The following is a 21,008-nucleotide window of genomic DNA, read 5'->3' as shown; positions in this document are numbered from 1 at the left end:
CCCTTGTTAAATCTGACTGGAGCCTGTCCTTCCTGTGATCCTGGTTGTGTCAGAACTCCTCAGAGTCAGGGTGTTTCTGGGATCCTGTGATTCTGGGATCCTGTGATCCTGAGCTTATTAGAGTGCCTGCGAGTGGAGCTTCCTCTGGGTGTTGTGGGACTGGCTGCAGAGCTTGCACCCAAGATCTGCTCAGGACACTAGACCAGACAGACCAGAAGGAACCAGAACCACTGGGCTGGTGGAGTTCCTGTGTGCCTGGTCCCGCTGGTCCCAGTTATTCCAGGTGTTGGGACAGATGTTGGTTCCTCCTCACCTCTGATCCTGGGTGTGTCAGAGCGCCTGGGAGTAGAGCTTCCTTTGGGTGTTGTGGGACTGGTTGCGGAGCTTGTGCCCAAGGTCTGCTCAGCTCTATCTATCTTTCTATCATCTATTTATCTATCAATCAATCATCTGTCTCTCTATCATCTGTCTACCCATCTATCTTTTATTATCTATCAATCCTCTATTATCTATCATCTATCTATCTATCTATCTATCTATCTATCATCTATCTATCTATCATCTATTCATCTAAACAGATGGAGGAGAAGCAATGCATGTAGTACAGCAGAGAGTGTGGTTATGAAGGAGAGCAAAGAGGAACCAAGAGATCATAGATGAATGTTGTTGGTCCATACATCTAAAATCAGGAGAAATTCAAATATGCAGAAGATGCTCTTTGAATTAGAGAACCACAAATTTCTCTCAGCAGTGTGGAAGGGTTGAGATCTGTGTGAGCAGCTGGAGTCATTAGTTGGGGATAGACAGGGCAGGAGAGTACAATGGTTTTGCTGGTTCCCTTCCATCTGTACACCTTATCCTACATTCTAGTGTTTCCAGTCTAAAAAGTTTAAGTCTAAAAAGATGTGACCTTTATTATACCAAGTGCATATTCTTGGTTTTCATTATTGAGTTTTTGTTTTGTTTGAAATGTAGCTTATAAAACATAAAATGCAAAAATGTGCATTTCAGTGGTTCTAATGCTAGTCAGATGTGTCACCATCACCAAAGCATTCTCAGCATCTCCAAAGGCAGCCTTTAGTGTCAGCTTCATTGCTTCACTCCCTTCCACAGGCCCTGGCCACCACTGGGTACTGTCTGTCCTTATGTATTTGTCTTTGGGGACATTCATACATTAATACACAGACTCATGCCTCTGGTCTTTTGTGTCTGGCTTCTTTCACTAAGGATGACTTAAAAAAACATTTTAATTAGTGGACTTTACTTTTTAGAGCACTTTACAGAAAAACTAAACAGAAAATCCAATGTTCTCTTACTCTTTCTTCTCAAAACCCGTGTGCATGGTCCTTACTTTTTCCTTTTCTGTTATCTTAACCTCTGTTTAAGTGTAGTGTCAACTACATTCACATAGTTATGCTGGAATGATCTTTGTGTGTTTTACTTTTTTCTTCAGTTTTATTTATGTATTTATGTATGTATCTATTACTTTTAAGACAGTGTCTCACTATGCAGTCCACACTGGACTGGAAGCCACTATGCCACCTAGGCAGACCTTCAACCTCATGTCTAATCCTCTTATCTCAGCACCCCCTTGGAGGTGTTAGCTGGAGTTCCAGGTATGACCGATCACATTTAGCTGTTTTTCAGCTTTAAAAGGTAGAGAAGAGAGACATCTTTAGCCAAAGAAGAAAAAATAAAGGACAAAACCAAAACCAAAAAAAAACCCAATCAAACAAACAAAATCAAGACACAAGAACTCATGGTCTTTGATTAAGGTCCCATTTCTAACTGTGATGTAGAATTCCATAACTTTCCTGGCTTTAGCTTCTCCGTGGTCTCTTCCAGTTGCCTTTTAGGATGCTCTCTGGAAGGCCAAAGATGAGCTCTTGGAGTCTTGGAGACTCTTCAAAGAATGAGCATGTTCCCTCCTGACCTTGGTGGTGCAACATTGATTTGTTCCCTCCCACTTTAGTAAATATTTTAGGACTCTAAATTGGACTTCTAAATATCAGAGTCTTATTTTTATCAGACATAAAACTTAACTGAATTAATATTGGAGCACTAAATGATTTGATTCTACATATTTGTTGAATAAGTCTTTCTAGAAGCCTTTTAATTGCTTCTTTGTCATGTACTGGCCTCTTCTGAGCACAGAGGCCAGCTGATCTAAAATATTCATAAGTGACAAAATTATTAACCAGTAGAGAAGTTTTACAAGTATGTGGGGGGGTCATTTAGGAATGATTCCCTGGGAGCTGAATAACTTTGAAACGAGCATAGAGGGTGAGTAGAAAGTGACTTTTAATTAATTTATCACTAATAGAAAAAGGTTAGATTGCAATTAATATTCATTTCCATTTTTGAGTGATGAGTATGTTTCAGGTAATGAGTTGACCATTTTTTACATGGTTTCCCCTTTGAAGCTTTATGATATAGGTGCAATTATCATCCCAACTGTAGGAGGAGGGGAAGTCTAAGAGAGATTAAATGTGTGTCCAGCATGCCTCAATTTGAAGGTGAATTTGACTCAGACAAATGCATGCGCCTTTGTATCTTTTTTATTAGATATTTTCTTTATTTACATGTAAATTTCTCCTTTCACAGTTTCCCCTCCAAAAAACAAACAAACAAACAAACAAACAAACAAAAACAACAAGAACAAACCCCTGTTGCCTCCCCCCTTCCCATGCCTACCACCCCACCCCCTCTCCCACTTATTGGCCCTGGCATTCCCACTACACTGGGGCACACAACCTTCACAGGGCTGAGGTCCTCTCTTTCTATTGATGATCGAATTTGCAATCCTCTACTACACATGCTGCCAGAACAATCAGACCCCTCCATGTGCAGTCCTTGGTTGGTGGTTGAGACCCTGGGAGCTCTGAGAGTGCTAGTTAGTTCATATTGTTGTTCGACCTAAGGGGCTGCAAACTCCTCAGCTCCATAGGTACTTTCTCTTAACTCCTTCACTGGGGACCTTGTACTCAGTTCAATGCACCTTTGTATTTTAATTACAGGGACTTAATAGTTTCCTTCTCTGGAAATGAAGCTGTTGGGTCACATCCAGGATTCTCAATTTTGTGACTACCTTAGTGATGTGCTACTCTCTCTCCTTCAAAACATCACCTGCTGTACAGACTGATGGCTGATTGACAACTCATGGCCAATGACTGAGTAAGGCCTGGTCCCCAGCTGGCTCAATGGGAATCCCTTCAATGGGCAGATTTGGTCCAGGATTTTCTCAAAAGTGTGCTCCCATCTGACATTCTTTCTATCCATCCTTCCCTACCTTTCTCCAGGTTTTCAATCAACATGACAACCTGAATGAAGCCCCTCCCACCTCATTCCTATTTGTATCCCACTCATCCTTTGCAGAAATTTCCTCCATGTCTAATCCGGTCATGGCATCTGCTACTTAGGGGGCCAGAATTGATACGACTTCCACAAGAGGGAGAGCAATATAATAGTTCAAAGGGTGTCCCTGTCTAAGGAGTAATAATGCCTTTGGATCCTGGATCTCAGCAGTATATAGACCGCAACTTCCCAAAATGGATATGGACGATAAATACAATGCAGAAATCATTTAAGAGCACACACAATACATTTTATCAGTGTTTTTTCAACCAGTGAATTTTAAAAGGATGGTTACTAGAGAGATCATCATGCTTGAAAATACTGGAGACAGTGGGCGAGGTGGATGTGACTCGGTAATTTGCTGAGATCACAGGCCCTCTGGCATTGGGCAGGCTTCACATGAATGTTTTCTGCTGGGTAGATGTAGTCAGGTTGTATAGTCCCTCTGAATCCCTGTCCCTGCAACTCAAAGCTGGAGCTGCTGATAACTGTAGTAGAAGTGAAATGAGACAGATGAGTCTAGACTTTTCCTAGCACAGAGCAAGTACGCAGTGACGGCACCCATTGTCCCATCCTTTCGGTTCCCCTTCTAATAGGATCTCGTTAGCCCTGGCCATTCCTTTGAACACTGTAGTCCTCCCATCTCAGCTACCTAAGTGCCGAGAGTACACTGTTGCACTCAGCTTTAGTTTCAGCTTCAGCAAGGGAGACATTATTACTCTTCGATCACATAGCTCATCCTTCTGAAGAAATTGCATCTTGTGCTCAATGTAGTGCCCGTCCTGTGAGCTTAGACCTTCACAACCAACTGCACTTCCCCTATTCATCTGGAATAATCTATCCTAGAGCATTTTTATTCACGTGTAATATCCCTTCACAGCCAATTTGTCCTTAATGCTCAGGCTAGTGTTACGACAGCAACACCCAGAGTCCAGGAAATCTATCACCCACAGACCTCATCTCCAAAAGACAATTATTTTGGGCATGTTCAAACACTTGAATTCTGGGGACTGGACAGCTTCACAATAATATAAATAATTATATATATATATATATATTACAAATATAAGTGCTGATTTTACAGTTGGCAGCGGCAAAAATTCTTGTGGGGCAGCTCATTAGTAGACAGGTGCAAGCACAGCTGTTCTAATTAATGTGTTAGGAATCCAGTTCTTGACTTCCATCAGGGATCAGAGAAAGGGTTTTCTCTCTCTCTCTCTGATTGCACGAAAGACCCAATGAGGCAGAATAACATTAGGACATCTGTTAGTTGAAGGTAACAAAATACATAACTTCAGTGGCTTATAGAGTTTGCTTTCCTTATATAAAATTAAACAAAACCCGGAAGCAGATATTTGCTGGTATCAGTTTATCAAGTTGATGATGCCCACGTTTATATTCCTGAAATTCTTTGGGTCTTATAAGGAGCCCCAAGTGACTCTAAAGGTTCTGATTGCTATTCACAAATTGGCATCAAGGAGGGAAAAAAGTACACAGGCAGCCATCCTTTATGCAGACCCTGTGTTTAAATCTCTTGACTGGTACAGGAAGCTGGGAAATTAGAATTTAGCTTGAGCACCTTTGTATGCTGAATATAACTAGGTTTCTAGCACTAAAATAGTAAAGAAAGCATATTGTGAAAGCAACTGGTCCTGTTTTGTGTAGAAGGCAAACCCCAGGGATATAGCTGGTGGTGTTGTGTCTTGGGTCCATTTTTTTTTTCCATCATGGGGAGAAAGAGAGGAGTAATGGATGTTATGAGTGTTAGGTTACTGTACTAGAGACCAAGTACACCACAGCAAATCTCAGTGGGTGTTCATGGTTCTCTCTCTGTTTAAACATCCACAGTATTATTATTATTATTTTTTTTTTTGGAATATGAAATGCCCCTATAAATTTTTTTCTTTCTTTTTTTTCACAGTATTTTCTAGGTTAAAACTTAGACATCTTATTTCAGTGATGAAGAAATTGTGTGTATGTAACAATGTCACAGCAATGTAATTTACCTGCAATTACAGAATGCAACAGATTTCTTATGAAATTGCCTCATTTCTTCAAATCGTATTTAGGAGAAAGTACTGGAATCTGTTTGAGGGGCAGTTGAAACTTACTGAAACTTGTTGTCTCTAAGTTCACAAAGTATACATATATTTTAAATACTCAAACTACATCAGGAGCCTAAGCAGATTATAAATAGATCCTTTAGTCCTGAGGTGTGCAATATAAACTAGGCCATGCCTCAGGAGCTTCTTCAGAAGACGCCTGCACTGTGAACTTTTGGACCCTGATTCTGCAAAAATTATCCATCTTCAGAGCGTAGGTAAAACTGTGGAAGCTGGGCAAGTATCTCTCCGCGCTTTTTCTCACATGTAGGACCTTTGTCTGAGCACAATAGAAATATATAGTTTGTACCTCAGTTACATGTCTCAGACATTATTTAAAACTGATTATGTACTTGTCAAGGGTAAAAGTTTGACAAGTGTTATTTTTTTCATTACTTATGTAATTGTCACTTCTGTCAGTATGTTTACTATGACATTTAAAAATTGTTAGCTCCCAGAATCTCCCTTTTAGTGGCATTTTTAAAATGTAATATAATTAAATATAATATAATTTCATCATTTCCTCCTCCTCCTCCTTTTCCTTCTATCCTTTCCCTCCAATGTCTCCTATATTCTTTGCTTTGCTCTATCATAAATTTATGACCTCTTTTTCTTTGTTACAATTACATATACATATATGCACACACACATAAATATGGTGAAATATAGCATAAAGAAAAAAGATTCATGATATTTTCAGACTATGTTCTTTCTGAAAATTTTCAATACTAAAAAGTCAAAAAAAGAAAACTCCAAATTGTTGGAGACATTTATATATGCATTTGTTGGTTTCTAATAGTCACGTGGTCCAGCATCTAAGATAGATTTGTATATACACATACAGTGATGGCCTGTGCCATCTTGGAGACAACATACTAATTCTACACTCAGCCGACACTTGGTGAGAGAGGTCAACCCACAGTGCTTTGACAGTAGAAATGACACCAGGGAAGGCAGCAGGTGGTGAGAACTGGAAGAGGGAACCACAGCTACCTGTCTTCTAACACACTATGAGCAGAGCCACTACCTCATTCTGTAATAAGCAAGAACATTAAAGTTAAATACTATTACTCGGAGCTCGGAGATCACACAGAGAACACTTGTTCTAGTCATCTAGTAACACAGACTGCTGGGCGAGGGAACTGCAGACCCTTAAAAAGCTTTGCATTTATATTTGTAATTTTTTTGTCAATACATTTTTTTCATATTTTTGAGGATAAAGTTTTAGAGCTACTTAAACATAATGCCTGTCATCTCAGATCTCCTGAACTTTCCCCACAGCCTAGCAGCTAAAGGGTTAAAACTGACAAATCAACAACAAGCTTTTGTTTTGTGGTGCCTGGTGCAGTGTTCAGAATTGTGGTTGGCGGTCTCTGAGTTCTTCCAGGGGATCCTGGGTGTGGTAATAACGACATGACATCAACTGGTATGGAAATTTCTTTTTGGTTAGAGTTTTTTTTTGGGGGGGGGTTAGGTGGAGATATGTCTCTGTTTATATCCCGTTTGGCCACTACATTGGCTTTCAGGACACTTGGGGTTATGGGTATGAACCACTTGTCTGCCTTGAAGTCATTTCTATCAGCTCCATTTTATAAGAAAACAGAAGTGAGAGAGAGGGTGTGTTTCCACCCAAGGTAACTAAGAATTCCTTTACAGTATGCACTTGGGTGACCCAGACCCAGTGGTCACTTCTAAATTTCCTTTTGGCTTTGCCTTCTGGGACTCAGTGATTAATGCTTGCTGTGTTATAGTGCCCAGAGTTCTGTGCAAAGCACTGTGGGTGAAAGGACGAGAAGTAAGATCCCAATCCTCTTGGTGCATAGCTCACCACTTAGAGAATTCAGTCAAACTTCCTGTGTCTCCTCCTACCCTGTTCTGAACAACCTGCATGACCCTTCCCATTTCAGGAGACCACTTAACAGGAAAACATCAGAGTAAATATTTGCTGCTAAGACTATTAATCTCACTGTACTCACTGTGGATTAGAAACACAGCATTAAAAAAAACCCAGTCTCTCTAAGGAATGGAAATTGTCTTTTTAAGGCTTAATGTTTTATTTTTCACACAAGGGTGGATGTATGTGATGATGTTGTTCTATAGTATAAATATAAAATAAAGAGATAAACTTGAACCACACCCAGATTATCCTGAACATAAAAGGTTAACTTACAACCATTGCAACACCCAGAATCAGGCAAGAGACATATATGCCATTTATAAGATATAATAGAGAGGGGGGGACTAATTTTCTTTGATCCATTATGGGGGAAAAAACCCAACCCAACCAACCATTTTCCTGGAAAGATTTAGAACAGCTTTCATCAAGGTTACAGTAGCTTATATTCTATCCCTGAAAACAGGGCACATGAATAATCATTGAGGTTGATGGACAGGCTTATCTTTAAGACACGTTATTGGCAGTTTACAAAATTCTAGACTCGCCTTTCAAATGTCACTGACTCAGTGAAGTCCTGCATGCATCCTGCAGAGAGAATCATTCGCTACCCCAGGGAGGCTCTGTGACTATTCATGGAGGTTGGATCCCAATCCTTCATTGGCTGTGTTCCCCAAGGGTGGGAGGCAGCACCCAGGTAGGCAGCGTCAAGGTCTCAATCACAGTATGGGATGTGAGCACAGCTGACAAGTACCCTGCCAACCTGACAAAGAATGAGGTCTATTTTGTCACTGGTTCCTCAAAAAGAGACACAGTGTTCACAACTGTAATTCTGCCAAAGGGTCTGAATATTTGAAGGACTTGCTCTGTTCATCTACGTAGCCTTATGAGAGGTAATAATTAATTATCTTTTCATTCTTGCTAATTAGAAAGAGCTGTCAAGAAGAATTAAAGTGCAATTTGTAACTCGCGATTGTCTTTTCCTCATGTCTCTACCTGAGCTGGAACAGCAGCAAAAGGAGGAAGAGCTTAGAGGTCAGAGCCAAGACCACGTGGCCTTAGGAACATCCAGGGAAGGCAGAGGCAACTTCGGGTTTAAGGAAGACCCACTGAAGGCTAGATAGATGACAGGGGCTCGCGTTCAGCGTTAAGTAGAGCTGAGCAGAACGAAGGTGAAGAGACCCGGATGGAGAAACAGCCCTTAACTGGGAGTAGAGGCAGAGTCCAACCAATCCCCAGTCCTGTGCGCTGGCCAGGGGAATACTAACTTTGCAGATAGTGAGAGGGAGTCTGGAGAAGGGTCACCCAGCTGGTATGCTGAATAAAGTTTCACCTGGAATTGACCTGGCCCTCCTCTGGTCCTGGAATAGGTCCTGGCCTCCTTTCTCCCAAAAGGAGGAAGTGTGAGCACTCAAGTTTCCCAGAACCTAGCTCACTGGTTCCTTGCTGTGCCTTAAGGGAAGTGGAATTTGGTAGGCTGGGTTAGGCAGTCAGACTGACAGCTGGGGTTGCACGCTGCCAAGCATCTCGAAAAGGTGCCTCTAGGTCTTGCCTTGCCAAATTTCTCTTCCGTGTGTGTTGCCACGTGAGAAGGCCCAATCCCAAGCATGGAAAGACTGGCCTCGATCACATCTCTTCTATCCAAATTCATTAGGTGCTGGGTTCTTTTAAAAGTGAAATCATCACCATCACCATCAACCTGGTGCTACAATATCAAGGATGTGATCACCATCCGCAAGACTGCACCGTTGGGAATTGCAAAGCCTCCAGGGCATGCGACGCCTAGGACCATTGACTGACTTTCCTTTTCTCGTAACCCTCTATCCATGGCTGTCACTGACTTCCCAGCTCTCCTTCATCCACTCTCCACATCCCAGGTAGATGTTTCCAAATCCAGTGTTCTCAAAGGGGTGGGTTTGCAAAGAAGGGCCCATTCAGTTACTCAGTGTACTCTGTTCTAGCCCCACCAGGAGACAAGGGTAGAGTACTCAAGAGTGGGACAGAAAGCTGCAAACAGTTTCCAAAGTCCACCTAAAGGTAATAGGCTAATGTGCTGCAATGGGTCTAAACTGCTGTGGTCAGAATTAGGGAGTTGGCGGTCAATGATCAACGCCTACACTAAAGGTCCTCCAGTCAAGGTTGCCACTCTCCCTTGGGGCTTTGGCCTTGGAGACCAAGCCAACCCTTTTCAAGCCTGTCCCCTGGACTGGGCATGGTGCCCAGTCAGAGACCATCGGACCCATCCCTGCGCGGTCCGGGGGATGCGCTCTCCAGTAGAAGTCGCCAAGAAGAGGGGGAGGCTTAGTCAGGGAGGTTGCAGATCCTCCCGAGACTCCCAGGCTCGTCCTTCATCCCCAGGACCATCCCCATCCGCCCGGGGTCAGGTCAGAGGAGCAGCATTTGGTTTGCACTCTGCTTGGTCCCAGGGGCCACCGTCCTCCTCTCTGCTCCGTCGCGCTTGCGTCCGGGCGGGCGGCCCCCCGGAGCGTGCCCGCTCCCCACGCCCTCGTCGCCGAACCCCAAGCCGAGGCTCCCGCACCTCTCCCGAGCGCGGCGGGCTGACTGGGCATGCTCCGGAGCCCGGCCCCGCGCCGTGGGAGCCGAGCGCATGCACTCGCCGGGCCGGGGGCTCGCCGTCCAGGGGCGCGGCGCTCAGGCAGTCGCCCTCGCCGATGCGCTGGCCAGCTTGCGCCGGACGCGAGCCAGAATGGCTTCCCTCACCGCCTACGGTAAGGCTGGCGGGCGGGCGAGCCAGGCGGGTCGGGCGAGCTTGAGCCGGCACCCTGGGAAACTTCGGGGTTCCGCGATGTCTGCAGGGCTGCCAGGGAGGGAACCGTAGCTTGGGGCTAAAAGGTGCACATCCGCAGGACAGGGAGGATGCTTGGGAACTGGGAAAGGGGTCTCTGCCAGTAGGGTTCGGAGGACCCCAAAAGGCTCACTTTGGGGAGCTTCAGGACTACAGAAAAATTCCACACTCTCTGAAGTTCTGACAAGGGTGTCAGCTCCTGTTTAAGAGTCTCAGCCTTGGACTTGGGAAACATGCGTTTGTTCAGAGGCTGTCTTGTCCCTGTCTGACCTTGGGCAAGTTATTTAAACTTTTCTGCTCCAGCATGTCTCCATCTGTAAAAAGTGAGGCGAGAACATCCCTGACAGATGCTGTGAGGTTAAAATAATATGCACCGAATATTTTTCTGGTTTAATGTAAAAGGGAAATTTTATTGGCAGTAAAAGTTCCGAGGCCATGAAAGGCGTGATTCTCTCACCCGGGTTTCTCTGTTAAAGAATATGTTATCTGAGTATTATAGACATGTAGGGTGTTGCACAGTTCTGAAGGCAGTGAGTGAGGGTTTGAGATTCAGTGAGCAATCCCAGCAGGACCTCTAGCTTCTTATCAACATTCCTGCTTGTGTGTGTGTGTGTGTGTGTGTGTGTGTGTGTGTGTGTGTGTGTGTGTGTTGGGGGGAAGCAATTCTCTCTAGTCCTTTATCAGAAAGGCTGCTGAGCGTGGGTTATAGGAAGCAAGCAATCTGTCTGCCTTACCCTGCATGCAATCAGCTGTGATAAGATCTAGATTTTGAGTTTCAAGGGGAAGGTGTGAGCAATCTTGGCGAGTGTTCTGCAGGGACATCTGGAAGTCTGGGGTTGCTGGGAGGGCAGTGGGTGCTCCAGGGTGTTGAGGTTTTGGTCACCAGGCCTGTCGTGTCCCCTGATCATTTCCCCAAGGTTAAATGGGTGAGGTCTCTCTCTCTTTCTGATGATTTGGGCGGGCATCTCGGGGCAGCATTTGCAATTGATTCTTGGGAACCACTGACACACTGAATCGATTATAAAGGACGCACACAGAGTGGCCTATGTTTGTCTGTTCTTTTTCATTCAAAGCAATTTTTATTTTCTGTTTTCTGGGATGTTCATATACCTCACACATCTGACATACAATTTCCTCTTTCCTGGGTTCCTATGTGGTGGATAATTCAATCTTCTGGTGGTGTTTCAGACGTGTCTGATTGACAAAACCCCACTAAATTTATACCTTTTTCTGTCAAAGGATCTGATGTCTGATTTTTTTTTTTTAACATGATAACTGGTTCTATAAGTTTCTAGAAACTCTAGAGATTCGCTGGGTGCCCAGGTAGGAAAAATGAAGTCTTAATAAGAGAAATCGTGTTGAAAGGAAGTCTATTCAGTAATCAAAGGAAATGGGGGCTGATTAATTTGGGGGGCACTTAAGAATTGCATAAGTTCTTCTTTAGATACTTAAAAGGAGGAGAAACCAATTTAAATGCAGTTATCAGTTAGCATTTGTGCTATTTTGAATATCTTCCTTCTACCCCTACTTCTGACATATGAATATAGTTAGCTACCGAGTCTGCACTAATTTTTAGCATCACAGTAAAGGTCCATCAGAGTTCTCAGCGTACTGAACCAGTTAGAGAAAAACAAACTGGAGCACATTCAGTCTGTTCTCCATTCGAGGGGTGCTATGAAGATAACTATCTGATATATTTGGTGGGGCTTGGGTACCTATACACATCATTTTCCAGACAACTGAACTGCTTTTTAAAATGCCCCATTTCAGCTCTGCTGACTATGGGCTTAGGTAGCATGCTGGAGGACAGTCTGAAACAATTATTATTATTATTATTTTGCCTAGACTTTAGAGGATCCAATTTTTATATTCATTTGACTGATCTAATATATGCTTTAATCCTTTCTTTAGCACCAGGGTTGCTGAGAGAATGAACAGTTACACTGTAGGTCTCATGTTTTAGGTTCCAGAGAAATCTGGCTGAGGTGTGCATTTCAATGGCAGCAGACTCCAGGAAACCCCTTAGCTCCCTTCCAAGATGTATTTTCCACACTGTATAAGAACTTGGTCTTTCTATATTGTAAGATGACTTTTTCTTCTAGGCCACCGTCTAAATCCACTATTCCAGTGATAGGAACTGAAAGAAGGGGAATACATAATTGCAGCTTTGATAAGCATCTGCTCCAAGAACGGGGTGGCTTGTGCCTGTCTTGATTTTTAAAACCTCAACCCTTTCTACTCACCATCGACACATCTTTCTTTGTCCTTTAAATAGTTTAGGCTCTTAACCACTTTTAGCTCATTACATAACCATATGCACATGGCTAAAGACTGGCGGCAAGTCTGTTTTGGAGAGAAACGAATGGCCATGCAATAGAAAGCCCAGGGCCGCATCCCTGTCTGATCCAGGAAGAGTCTCATCTTTGTACCTGCCGGGCTGGCCTTGAGTGGCAATCTGAGATCTCAGGGTGCTTAATAAGGGAATCAAAAAGGTGGCATAGTGGCTCTTTCACACCGGGAAAGCCTCTCTGGGAGAGGCTTTGAACTGAGACCTGTGTGGTTGGAAGAGGAAGAGGAAGGCATACCACCATATGGGGAAAGAAGATAGCTGGTAAAGTGAACGTGAAGGTAGGAAGGGCCTGTGGCAGGAATGAGTTTAGTTAGGAAGGCAGTGTGGCTAGAGTAGAGAGAACAAACAGAAGACAGGAAGATAATGCAGTCAGAGCTGGCTCTGTTGTGACCATGTCCCCTTCTCCGTCCTTGCTTTCTGACTTTTCAGTGTTCACTTGGGTTTTGCTCTCGGCCTTGCATACCCCGACTCTCGATAATATGAAAAGTCTTAGTTTTTTACTTACCAAGTGCTAGACAATGGCTCTGTGTGCAGACTCTATCTCTTACGGGAAGGCCAGACTAGAGGCAACAAAGTCTTCTGACTTGAGGAAAAATGTGGAGTGCCTCTGAACAAAAAGAGTAATAACAGTACTTTATGTGACCCCCTTCAGCAAATCATCACAGAAGACCTTCTAAGAAACTAGTCCTGTGTTTCTTCCTGATTTATTTGAAGAAATTGTGGCACAGGTAGGTTGAGGAACTCGCTTAGTAATGATGAAGGGGAGCTCAAATAGCAATGTAGGGGGTTTGGCTCTAAAGCCTGGAGGTGAGTGTGTATAGTTAGAAAGAGGAAGAAGGATGAACACATGTGAGCACCTGCAGGAGGATAAGTAATGCTAGCCATGAGGCTGGCTTGAGCCAAAGTTAGGAGACAATGGACATCCTGGTCAGTGCTTCTGCTTGGAAGTGGCTACAGGCTGGAGGGTAGAGGGAGATCAGCTTAACAATGTGACATGAAAATTAAAAGAGCCTTAAAGAAGGGGCCCGGGATGTGATCCCCCCTTCTTGGCTTCATTTTTGTTCAAGTGTCTCCACCTAGAAATGAACTCGGAGCTTTTCTGGTGAAAGAGCTGCGTTTGCCTACCAGCTGTCTGCCAGAGTTTTCCACTTGTGTGTCCCTTTGCCATTGCCAACTGAATGAGTTCACAACGCAAAATACCTCTCTTCCTTGGAATGCCTCCAGCTACTGAGCTCACACCATGTGCCAGGCTACTAACTCAAACCCAGGATGAAGGAGACAACACTGTTTCTCTTTCAAATGGCAAAGTCAACGAGAGCAGACAGTTTCATAAGTGAAGAACTATAGTGCATGGCGCTGGGAGTTCCCCAGAAGAGGAGACAAGAGTTAGAGATTGATGGGGCAAAGAAGGCATTCCGAGAGCAACAACAGTGTAAGCAGGGATGGCAGAGAGCCACTGGGCATGAAGGCAGCTGGACCATACACTGCAGGTGGGAGCATGATGAAGGAGTGGCCAGAGAGGTGCAGGGGCTCCTGCATCCTACTGAGCTCAGCCATCACACAGGCCAGACTCCTGAGAGTCTGTACTCTGGTCTTTGGGTAGTTTAATCTACCTCCTACACTGTTGATACTTTTAAAAACTACAAACTAGGGTCATGATGTGCTTTAGATACAATGGTATTGTAGATTCCATTTGACTGGTACATGGTAAGAGCAGCTGATGCTTGGTAACTGTCTCAGTTACCATTCTTGTTGAGATGAAATAAACCATGGTACAGATGAGTTAAGAAAGGGTTGATTTTAGCTCATAGTTCCAAGGGATAGTCTATGTTGGTTGAGAAGGTGTCATGGCAGGACATTGAGGCAGCTGGCCACCTTGCATCCCCAGTTAGGAAGCAGAGAGAAAAGAATGCTGGTTAGTTAGCTTTTAAAAAATGTGTCCAGGACTTCGGACCATGCTTGGGTGCCACTTATGTTTAGAGAGGCTCTTCCCACCGCCGTTAACTTAATCTAGAAAATCCTACAAGCTCTTTTAGGTCTAGTCAAATTGACAGTCAGGATTACTTATCCCAGTCCACAGAACCCCAAATCCACAGATGTACAAGTCGCTTGCACAAAATGGCGTATTTTTGTACAATCTGCCCACATCCTCCTGTATTCTACATTGCTGATTAAACCTACTACAATGCAATTGCTATATAAGTGGTTGTGTTTGTTTAGACAGTGATAACTTGAAGAAAAACCTGTATGAGTTCAGCACACACACACAATCTGTACAATAATATTTTGCATCCTTAGTCAGGTGACTCCTTGGATGCAGAACCTGCGGGTGTGGAGAACTGACTGGTCTTTGTATTAGCTGCTACCATCGGCTGCTTCTCCCAGCCCAGACACTCACCCACTAGGTCCTGTTGATACGTCTATTTAGGATATTCATCTCCATTTCTTCCTTTCCCATACCCTGGCCAGTACCATTGCTCAGTCTGACCCCAGGAGCAGCATCTCAGCTGCTGGGCACTTGCATACCCCATTCTGCTATTTTTTGTGCTTAAAAATATTTTTTCTTTACTGGTTCCACTCTACCTAGGATTGGGGTCTAATCTACCTCACCCTTCTTGCTCGTGGCTGTAGCATCTTCAATTTTAGGGAGGTAGGTGATGAAGACTTTTCTGGATGCATTCTCTGCAACATACCTCTGCCTTCTTCACTCAGATCTCATCTCTTCTCCATGTCACATGGTGCTTCTTCCAGGACTTCTTAGGATAAAGCTAAAGAACAATTTACCAAGTAGCTTTCTGTTTTGTACTGCCAAAAATGTATTATAAGATCCCAGAGTACAGGGTCCATTCTTCCATCTCTGTGTCCCTGGTGCCTAGCCATGTCTAACATGTGACTAGTCCTTGGCTGCCTGGCTGGCTGAAGGACTGCAGCTCCAGCAGAAAGCATTCCAGCAGTCCATCCACGATTCTCAAACTGTTTTCCTTCATGGAGACAGAATCTCTGTTGAATCCTGAGCTCAAATGATCCTCCATCTCCAGCTACCTAAGTAGCTAGAATGACATGCATACTTGTAAAACTTTGTTTTTATTCTTTGACTGTTTTTGCATGTATATCATGAATTTTAGTCCTGTTTTGCTCCATTACTCTGTCTCATCCCTACAACTTCTGCTGAAACTTTCATCCAACTTCTCAACGAGTGTCCCTCATACTTTCATGTTTGTGTGTGTGTGTGTGTGAGAGAGAGAGAGAGAGAGAGAGAGAAAGAGAGAGAGAGAGAAAGAGAGAGAGAGAGAGAAAGAGAGAGAGAGAAAGAGAGAGAGAGAATTGCATGGGTATGAGTATGTGTGTCTGGGTGTGAGTGTGTGCATGTGTGAATGAATGTGTGTGTCTGTGTGCATGAGTGTGAGTGTGTGTGTACATGTGTGCCTATGTGAGTGTGTGTGTGTGTGTGTCTGGGTGTGAGTAAGTGTGTGTATGCATGGGTATGAGTATGTGTATGAGTGAGTGTGTGTTGTCTGTGTGTGTGTGTGCATGGGTGTGAGTGAGTGTGTTGTGTATATGTTGTTTGTGTTATTTGTGTGTGAATGAGTATATGTTTGTGAGTGAGTATGTGTGTTAGAGCTTAATTGGGCTGTCTGCATGCAAAATTGGTGGAATTTCCTGGAAGATGGCAACTAATGGGTTTATCAGCATTAATAAGTTTTGAGTTTTCATTTTCCTATTGAAATTTGCAAACAAAATAGCTTTCTTTTAGCTTCCAAAAACCAGGAACATGCTGAAGAGAGTGAACACATTCTTGCTACAGAGAAATGGGATACATGCTGACTAGGACTCATGCTTCACTACAAATGCTGCCAAGGGGCTGTTTGATAACTCCTGTTTCCCCATCACCACCTGGCATGCTTGTTATGTAACACAGACAAGCATGGTCAACACTGATTAAGATCCTTTGATTAAGGAGTTTGAAGCATACAAGGGTTATTGCTTGACTTTGAGCCCTTCACATTATGTAAGTTTCTCCCTGGGGTCAAAGTAAGTTGAAATTTTATTTTGATTCTATGAAGAGTCATTTTTACTTCTTTTTTATAAAACATTACATTTTTTAAAATAAAAGTGTCTTAGTATATTCCAGGCTCATATACAACAAATACCATAGATAGAGTGGTTTCAACACCACACGTTTATTTTTAATAGTTTTTCAGGGTGGAAAATTCAAAGACTAAGGTGCTGGTATATTCCATGCCTAGTAAGGGACAACTCCTGGCTTGCAGATAGCTCCCTTCTCAATTTGGTTGACTTGGCCCCTCATGTGTGTGTGCTCAAGGGGAAAACAATATATTTGTATTCTTTAAGAATGCTAACCTTACCAGAAGGGTACCACCCGCTAAAGCCAGTTGTAGTGGTATGAATAACTCCCATAGACTCATTTGTTTGAATGCTTGGCCCATAGGGAGTAGCACTATTAGGAGGTGTGGCCTTGTTGCAGGAAGTGTGTCACTGTGGGGGTGGGCTCTGAAGTCACCTGTGCTCAAGACATGCCCAGTGCTCAGTGTGACCACATTGCTGCCTGCAATTCAAGATGTTGAACTCTCAGCTCTGTCCCTAGACCATGTCAGCCTATATCCTGACATACTGCCTGCCCTGACAATAGTGGACTAAACCTCTGAAACTGCAAGCCAGACTCAATTTAATGTTTTCCGTTGTAAGAGTTGCCTTGGTCATGATGTCTCTTCACAGCAATAAAACCCTAAGACAACAGTTACCAAAAGAACTTACACCAAATACTGTCATATCAGGGGTTACAGAGTCAACATATGAGTCCTGGGGACACAAATATCCAACTCTTAACAAACAAGATGTGTATTTAGACCTAGAGAATATAGACCTAGATAAATACTCTATCCAGTGATCCCAAGGAAGGTCCTAGAAAAACTAACTCTGTCTACTGTAAGCCTTTGTGAAGACTTACTGTGTGCTCAACACTGTTTCTTGAAATACAAATAAAACTTGCCTGTTTAATGAATCATAATAATAGTAATAATAATAATACTCAAGTCTTTAGTTGCTGAGAAAAACAAACATGGATTGTATGAGTTTTCAGCATGGAATTAAGCAGGTTTAAACAGGAAAAGAAAGGGTTCTTTTATTAGGGTTCACATAAGGGCTTCATAGTGCCTGCAGAGAAGCTAGGATAAGGAGGATCAGGCACAGTGTTTTAAATGCACAGAGATTAAAGTGCTTGAAAGCTTTCTGAAGGCATTTGGCAAATGTTTGTTGTGCCTCGTGTACATTAGACAGGGCCAGGCATCATGAATGAAGCTGCCTTGGGGATGTCTCTGCCATCTAGGAATGTGGTACTTCATCAAGTTGGAAGGAGGAGAGCAGTGTAGGGCTGAGCACATGGCATGCTGTTTGTCTTTATCACAGTAGTAAAGAGATCTGGTTTTATGGAAACGGCTGTGGAGGCAGACTTACTGCACTTTGAAGGGTTGTTTGTCAGTGTCTTAGAGAGAAGTCCTACACATCTGTTTGTATCAGGAGCTGCTCTTTGCCTGCTTTTCATGGTAGGCATCAATGCACTTTAGAACGCAAGGCTATCAGTCAAAATACAAAGAAGAAAGTCTGGGAGATGAGATGATAAAAGAGGAAGGGTCAGGGCTGCAATATCAGAAATATTTCTGCACAGCAAATGGGATAAACATACACCATGAAACAGCATCCTTGTGGTTTTCAGCAGTTTGAGCTACATCCCTCAGAACTCATCCCAGAGACAGATGCTGGGCTAACTGGCCATTTATCTGGTGATGTGAGGGCTGCTCCACAGCTCCTATTCTTACGCCCTGCAGGCAATTGTCCTCAGCAACCTCATCTTACCCAGACATCCTTGCAAGTTGAATTCTCTTTATAGCACTTGTGTTTTGTGTTCATCTAGGGATAATTGTCACTGGTTCCTGAACCAGGGATTTGGGCATCTTATTTCAAGGGTGTTAAACTCCAACTCACAGGGCTTCTTTTTAAAAGAGGTTTTCCTCCTCAGAGCAAATCTTTCTGAGGAACGACTAACTGCCTGAGTAGCACTGTAGCTGTCTTCTCTCCCTACAGCTTCAGGCTATCTGTGTTCTGGCACTCCTACATTGCCTTGGGTTTTGTCCTTCCTGATGTGGCACATTGTGATTCTCCCAGCTCCCAGCACAGAGCCTTAACAATATCTCGGTTGGTTCCCAAGCCTTTGAGAATATCACCTAGAAGCATTACTGTCACACCATAGAGAAGTGCTTCTTGTTTTTAAAGGAGATAGAGAGTCACATGGTTGTCTTGGCAGACCGGAGATTTTGATTTGGAGTTCTGGGGAGGCGTCTGGGATCCAGCACTTCTAGCTTTCTCGGTGGTGCTGATTTTCCTGGTTTGGAGACTAAATCAAGATCACGGACTGAGTAACTCGCTTGCGGTGAATGTTTTCAAAACTTGTATTTTTTTTTTTTTAAATGAGAATTGTCATTGAATGTGGCTCTGGTTAAAAGAACAAGACTGGGTGCTTCTTCCTTCAAATATTTTAGTTACAGCTTACTTTCTATAAATCTGATGCAGACTTTCTTTTGATTAGTAGTGGACCATTTTTAAAGGCCTGTAAAAATTGATGATTTATGCTCATGTGTGAATATACATACACACACACACACACACACACACACACACACACACACACACACACACGATAACAGTCACCTTTCTTCCCCACTCTATTTCCCCACAAAAAAGCATATCACATTGTAAATTAAAGTTAGAAAAAAATACCTGTACTGGCTGGTTTTGTATGTCAACATGACACAAGCTAGAGTAATCAGAGAGGAAGGAGCCTCAGTTGAGGAAATGCCTTCATGAGATCCAGCTGGGAAGCACTTTCTCAGTGATCAATGATGGGTGGTGCCATCCCTGGGCTGGTGGTCCTGGGTTCTATAAGAAAGCAGGCTGAGGAAGCCAGGAAGGAGCACCCTCCATGGCCTTTGAATCAGCACCTACCTCCAGGATTCTGCACCGTTTGAGTCCCTCTCCTGACTTCCTCCAGTGATGGACTATGGTCTGGAAGTGTGAGCCAAATAAACCCTTTCCTCCCCAACTTGCTTTTTGGTCATGGTGTTTTTGTCAGAGCAATAGAAACCCTAATTCAGACATGCCCTTTGATGATAATAATGTGCATTGTAATTGTTGAGATTTACTTTATGACCTAGTGTATCATCAAGTTTTATAACAGTTCAATATAGGCTTAATAGTTAAAAATGTGAAGGGGCTGGTAAGGTGTCTCAGTGGGTTAAGATGACGGCCAGTAAGGCACCAAGCCTCCTGCTCTGAGCTGCATCTCAGGGACTGTCACCCAGAAGCTGTCCTCTGACCTACACACATGTACTGTGCATTTGTACACACGCACAACCACACACACACACACTACAATAAAAGGAATTAAAAGTGTACATCCTCTCTGGGGCGTGGGGTATCTGACTGTTAAACTGATATTATTTATTTCACTTTTTTCTTTGTGCTTGGGACATGAGAGGTCAATCTTGGGTGTCTGTCTTTGATTGCTCTCAACCTTTATTTCTGAGGCAGGGTCTCTCACAGAACCTGAAGCTCATTGATCTGGCCAGGCTGGTGGCCAGTGAGCTTCAGGGATCCACCTGTCTCTGCAAGCCTACCCACCTAATGATGGGCTTAGAAGAGCATGTTTGCCTCCATGTTTGGCTTTTTATAGGAGTCAGGGATCCAATTTCAGGTCGGCGTGTTTACCTGGCAGGCACTTTATCTACTGAGACATTTCCCTAATCCTCTATTAACTTTTTAAAAATGTTTTTATTAGCATATGGTAATTGTGCATGATAATGAGTGCCATACTTATGCATAATCGTCCTCCTCTTGGTACTGATGATCCGCTTCCTTTCTCTGACTGGTCTTCCTTTTCTGTAGGTGTGTGTGTGTGTGTGTGTGTGTGTGTGTGTGTGCGTGTGTTTGCACTAATTTTTACTTATTCAACCAATCAGTTGCTAAATCTAAGTTAAAGACTCCCCCTCTGATGGTGAATTTGTCAGTCTCTTCTTACAGCGTCCTCTATCAATAAGTTAATTTCGATTTAGTCTTACACGTTTTGCGATTCCTTTGAGTGTACAGCTTTGAACATTCCATGTCTTCCTGGAGAGTTAATCCCTGAAGTGTCTGTGGCTCTTAATGACTCTTGTAGGCTTTTCATCTAAAGGGGACAGATACCTTGGTTTTACTCTGGGTAATGCTTGCTTGCTGTATGTCCTCACTTCATATGCTTTCATATCTTCTACTTCTGGTGTTTCTTGGATCTCATTTTAGATGTTTCTTCCATAAACAGTGATTTATTTAGTAAATCAACCTCACAGTTTCAAAAATAGCAGCATCAGGCCGTTTACGCGTACTGCTGTCACTAATAGGGCTGAACGCTCTTCTTGCATCTTATCTTGGACTCTGTCTTTTCTTTCACAG

General features: G+C 43.3%; 1 protein-coding gene across 3 annotated transcripts in view; it reads left to right on the top strand.

Annotated features, from left to right (window-relative positions):
- Positions 1-9,734: 9,734 nt before the first annotated feature.
- The window catches only part of Ano4 (anoctamin 4), a 401,446-nt gene continuing 390,172 nt past the window's right edge, over positions 9,735-21,008 (top strand). For all 3 annotated transcript variants that reach the window (XM_031349070.1, XM_031349069.1, XM_031349068.1), the window contains exon 1: positions 9,735-10,079. In XM_031349070.1, coding sequence (XP_031204930.1) covers positions 9,959-10,079 — 121 coding nt within the window. In that variant the 5' untranslated portion in view covers positions 9,735-9,958. The remainder of the gene's footprint in view (positions 10,080-21,008) is intronic.

The sequence above is a fragment of the Mastomys coucha genome, unplaced genomic scaffold, assembly GCF_008632895.1.
Source record: "Mastomys coucha isolate ucsf_1 unplaced genomic scaffold, UCSF_Mcou_1 pScaffold4, whole genome shotgun sequence".
Taxonomy (NCBI): Eukaryota; Metazoa; Chordata; class Mammalia; order Rodentia; family Muridae; genus Mastomys; species Mastomys coucha.
The sequence above is the reverse complement of the archived record's forward strand: the minus strand, read 5'-3'. Positions and strand labels throughout refer to the sequence as shown.